Genomic DNA, 5,286 nt, shown 5'->3' with positions numbered 1-5,286 from the left:
AAGTGCACCATGATTTATTTAACGTTAATTGCACCATGATTTAGTGGCAACAGCTTATGTTCCCTCAGATTATCGCTCTTTGAAGTCAAGATTTACAGACGAGATACGTCCCGAATCTCCTGATATCGATTTGTAGGCTCTATGAAAATTTCCCAGCCTTATCATTTATTGTTATCTTTTGATCCTAAGTTTCTCCTCTCTCCTCTCCTCTCAAAAACTTTTTGTTTGATTTGTTGCGTTTTTTCCATGTTTTTCTGCATTCTTTTCTCTTTAGAGAAAAGAATGCGACCTACCACATACTCACTGATAGTTAGCTTGCAAAATGAATATAACTTTTTATTCGAATCTTTACTCTCTCATGTCGTTTCTTTTTTATCTTTTTGTCTTTCTCCGCCAATTTAGTAATTTACAGTACTTGCGAGAGCCGGGGTAAATGTACCATCTTGACGACGATTATTTTGCAAGACTCAATCAACCGTCGTCGTCCTCAGTGCAATTTCCGTCGGAATCATTAAGGTACGGAGGTACCACCACTACCTTCGGTGCTGATACCGACCCCCAAACTACACGTTTCCGATCGCAATCCGCCGACACTCGAAGATCTGCATTTCAATCGCAGCCAAGAACCATCTCCGAGGATCACGATCCTTGGAATCAAGGACCACTTCGTGCCTCCGAAGTCAGTTTCCCGTCTCAGCAGCGGCGACCAGCCTCCACCACACCCTGGTCGTCTCAATCAGAGTATCACTCGGCTCATAACCTGTCAGTACCTTCTTCCTTCACGGAACACCTTCGTGAGAGATCGCCAGCCAGTGGCTCTGCACTTCTCGACTTACTCTCTCGCTACCCGTCGGCACAGAATTCTGTGCAAAACTCTCCAGCCGTGCAAGCCTACATCGACAGAATACATTCGGATCGGCCGTTACCGACTCGAACGTATACTTATCAGTCAGCTGAATCCAATTTCCCGCTCATCGAGTATTCGGTCAGCCAGGAAGTTCCAAACGGAGTCAGAACAACTACATCAGTCTACCAGAACATTGTTCCGAACGGAAAAGGATATCCAACACATCAACGAGTGCAAACGACCTTCACCTCAAACGGACCAGTGACTTCCGCTGTCCATCGTGAGTACCACAACTCGACTCCACAACAATATCAGAGTGGTGGTCCACCTCCGCCACTTCCACGCGAATCGTCATTGCAACAGCAGCAACAGGCGCACACGTTCGAAAACCGATCTGAGCAGCAGTATCGTCATCCACAACAACCCCCCGCCGCCGCTTCTTCTTCAACACATCAATTTTACAACAACGGAGTACCCGCACCCGCCTCAAGTGCGTCGTCCGGAGGAGGAGGTTTTCGTCAACCCGTGTTTCACGACACGGACCAGTTGGACATTCTTGCACAACGTCTCCTTGATGACAACATGAGTCGGAGTACATCGGAATGGAGCAAATCGTTCGAACAGTTACAGAATCGATTCCAGAATTTGGAAAATGACGACTTGATGACTCCGTCGGCATTTTCTACGAGCGGGTCTATGACGTTACCACTTCGGGGAACACAGCTGCCGATTTCAAAGTCATCGAGTAACTATGAAATGAATAGCTCACTTCTGGGAAGAGCCGTTGAGCGACGAGCAGCTGAGGCTCCAGAACCGAGGAAATCTGGAGCATTGGATAATTTCTGGAGTCAGACTATCAGCTCAAGACCATCATCACCAACCATTCAAAGAATACCCACAAGTTTGACAGCTGCAGAACGTCTTCAAATGCTACAAGAACCGATTGATACGGAGAAGAGATATCCACAGAGAGTGGGTAGTGGTCAAGGAGTCGCAGCGAGGAAAGCAGAGCTGATGAGAGAACCTTCACATGAGTATAACGAAAAACCAAGAGCTCCACTGAATCCAGCTTTTCCTTCTAACTCATTCTTAGTGCCTAGCTTTAATGAGCTTGATAACGCCGTCAACGAATTATCAAGAACAGTTCGTGGAGCCAGTTTTGGACCATACGGATCTGGTATGTCTACTCCAAATAATACAATGAGTCGAAGACTCGGTGGTTGTGGTAGATTCCCTACTGGCGAGCATGCGTTTAGCCCACCACCATTGGAAACTTCGAAATCTCCAACTTCTTCTCTTAACCGGAAACTTCATTCTCCATCTCCAACAGATGAGGTCAGTGAGAGCTCGTCAGTGTATCAAATTCCCACCGGACTTCCTCACCCTAAACCGAAGCATAATGTCAAGGAGCAACTTTATCTGGCTGGAATTCAAACCACTCCTGGCTATCAAATTTCGAGGACAATGTATCGAAACGGCCCCAATTTTCCGGTCCCATCAACTGGAAGTGTGGCTTCGCGAATCACGGAGTTCGAAAAACGACCAGGCACTCCGATTGTCCAACTCTCTACCACCACAGTCAAATACAACGAAAATGTACCAGTTGCAATGTCGCCCAAATCCGCACAGCAAACCAATGGCAACATGAGTCCACGGAGTGCAGTGTTTCGTGCCAAGCCGGTTATTCACGTGGACATGGGCAGCACTTACCATCAGCAGACGCCATCAGCAGCACCGATCCGCCAGATTCAAGTGCATACGGTACAGAGTCAGGGTCAGCAGCCGCAGAACCATCAAAGTAGCGGAAGCCATCCAATCTACCAAAACCATCATCAAAATTTTCAACAACAGCAACCAAACAACTATCGCCAGCATCAACAGCTTCCGATTAAGCAACATGACACGGCAACTCATTCAATTTTTGATTTCAAGTCGAACGTAAGTTTTTATTATTTTGGAATCTATATGATTGAAAAACTGGGGAAAAAATCAAGAAAGTGGGGTTGTGTAAGCCAAAAAATCTCACTTGGCACTTTTTATGATTGAAATTTGTAGATTTCCCTGGACTACTGTATTAATAGCGCCTTTCTCTGTATTATGTACTCTTGAACTTGTGATAGACTATTGTCAACAAAACTCTTCAAAACTGTTCATCGGAAATTTTGTTATGATTTCAATTTCAAGTTGGTCGCTTATATTGATGCCACCAGAATTGCTTCCCCGTTTCTGAAAACTTCACAATATTCTGTTAATTTAAAATTCCTCACATTAAGATAACAGATTTATATTTCAAGATAATTTTTCTTATATATATTTTTTTTGAAAAATTTTCTACAAAATTCAATTTTGACTTTTTCACCTTAATAGGTTCATTTTCTAGAAAGTGCATTGAATTTTTTTTAGAAATTTCTAGGTTTTCCAAAACGTCAATTTTCTTCTATGCGAAACTAGTAATTTCGTCTAGAACTTTTTGCAAACAAAAAAATGCTATTTTTTTCAACCACTTCCTTTCCGAAGCATTCCGTATTCCTTCGCCGATTTTAAGTGTACTCTGAACATATTTGCCATGAGATCATTAAAAACATCTTTATTCTGATAATTTTCTAATCCTACGTAATCCAGCTATATTAAATCAAAAGTTCACTGAGAATAAATGGTAACCATTTGTGGGCGTCAAAGAAAGAAAGGCTTCCCTCCAACTAATTTTCTCATGTTTTTTAGAACGGCTCTGAACTGAGCATCTCCACTAAGTGGTTCTGTTTTTTCGTTAGGTTGAAGTTGAACAAAAAATTGAATTTAAAACTATAAAATTGTTCTCCGAGCAAAAAGTGATACTAAATTTAACGCATGCGGGAGTTTTTCTGATGGAATAGCCAGCCAGATGATGGTTTTAGGAGGCAGGACAAGAGCGGGACGGGCCTCATACTAAGTCTCCGCGAACGATTCGTTTCCGACTCGAGCCTTTTTATTTATTTTTGGAGGCAAAAGATTCTCTATCCTTCTCTCACTTTTTGCCTCTGTCCTTACCTCCTTCTCCTAGTACTCCCCGCTTTTCTTGTTATCATGTACATTACGATCAACTACCGTTAGTCGTTGTTCATTTCTCGCAAAGCTCTTTCTCTTCATTGATCTTTTATCGAAGCTCGCCAGTGCGCGCTCTAGGCAAATGTTCAAGCTCGTAAAGTCGACACATCTCTCTTTCTCGAAACGTTTGGTTGGCTCACTGAACTTTGCTCTGAATTTTGAGAATAGAAGCTTTTGATTCCACTTTTCAAGATTTTGGGCAGGCCCCACTTTTTCGCACGATTAAGTTTTCACGTTTTGAAGAACTCTTTTCTTATTTTCTGCCCTCTCAATCCCTTTCATCCGGCGCTCTTTTTCTCACGCTTTTTCTCCCTCAATTCTTTTGAAGATTATGCTGACGAACGTGGAATATTGTAATTAGAAAACTTTTTGGTACGTGGCAGGAAAAATGTGTTTGTTCTAACTATCTAAATCGATAGGTCATAATTTTCGTTCTGTTAGTACCTTTGAAATTTCTTGAGCCTCATTTTCCATATTTTTTCTGAAAAATATCATTAATCTTTCAAATTCCAAACATTTTGAAACACTGAATTTCGTGAATTTCTGGAACAAAAAAAATTATTAGTCATTATTTCTCTATTGAAGAAATTTTTGAACAGTTTCTAGCTTTTCAGTTTTGTTATTGGCCAATTTTCAGAATTCTTTGTAATTTCTGTCTGAAATTGTTTTTTATGTCTCTCAACTCACATGCACGCTTCTAAAAATTTGTAGAACCATTGCAATACTATCAAAGCTTCGAAAACAGACAATCATGCATTCTTAAATTCTAGTCAGTCTAACGAGTTGATCCGAGCTTTGAGACCCCACATAACCCCATTTCGCTGCTTCTTTGTGATGAAGCAGATATCGAATATGCAAGACGCCAACAATCCCATTATATGCATAGATAATATGATTGCAACACATCCCTTCCTCACGATGTGGTTGTGTAAAGGAATAAAGAGTGTTTCGGCTTTTCACAGTGAAAAAAACCAAAACTCATTTCTGCTTCCTTCCTCTCTCTTTGCAAAATGTGTGTACTACAGCTGACCTCTTGCATAAACTTTTAGAATTCAATGTCTTATTACATATGTCTTCTGGGTCCCCATTTCACTTTTATTTTCTTGAAACCTCTGCGATGAGACAAATATCGAAAAAAAAAATGATAGGAACGAAAAAACTGAGTTATCATTACTTTCACTACTCCTACCCACTCACTAAAGTGATATACTTCTGATCCTAGATCTTATCTTCTTTTTTATTTACTTCTCTATTTTTTGTTGTTATATTCTTTTTTTCTATTTTTTAAAGATTTTTCTCTAGACAGAAAGACATGAAAAGTAGAAATGTTCTGTTTTCTTTTCTTTTCCTTTTCT

The 5,286-nt window shown here is 40.9% G+C and overlaps 1 protein-coding gene across 1 annotated transcript; it reads left to right on the top strand.

Annotated features, from left to right (window-relative positions):
- Window positions 1-433: 433 nt before the first annotated feature.
- On the top strand, window positions 434-4,580 carry CBG16341 (the record flags this gene model as incomplete). Its single annotated transcript, XM_045238777.1, has 2 exons — window positions 434-2,785; window positions 4,569-4,580. 2 exons carry the CDS (start codon window positions 434-436, stop codon window positions 4,578-4,580), a joined length of 2,364 nt encoding a protein of 787 aa, XP_045095869.1.
- Window positions 4,581-5,286: the final 706 nt, after the last annotated feature.

Source organism: Caenorhabditis briggsae (genome assembly GCF_000004555.2).
Source record: "Caenorhabditis briggsae complete genome, chrX, whole genome shotgun sequence".
Taxonomy (NCBI): domain Eukaryota; kingdom Metazoa; phylum Nematoda; class Chromadorea; order Rhabditida; family Rhabditidae; genus Caenorhabditis; species Caenorhabditis briggsae.
Note: the sequence above shows the minus strand (reverse complement) of the source record. Positions and strands in the feature narration are given on the sequence as shown.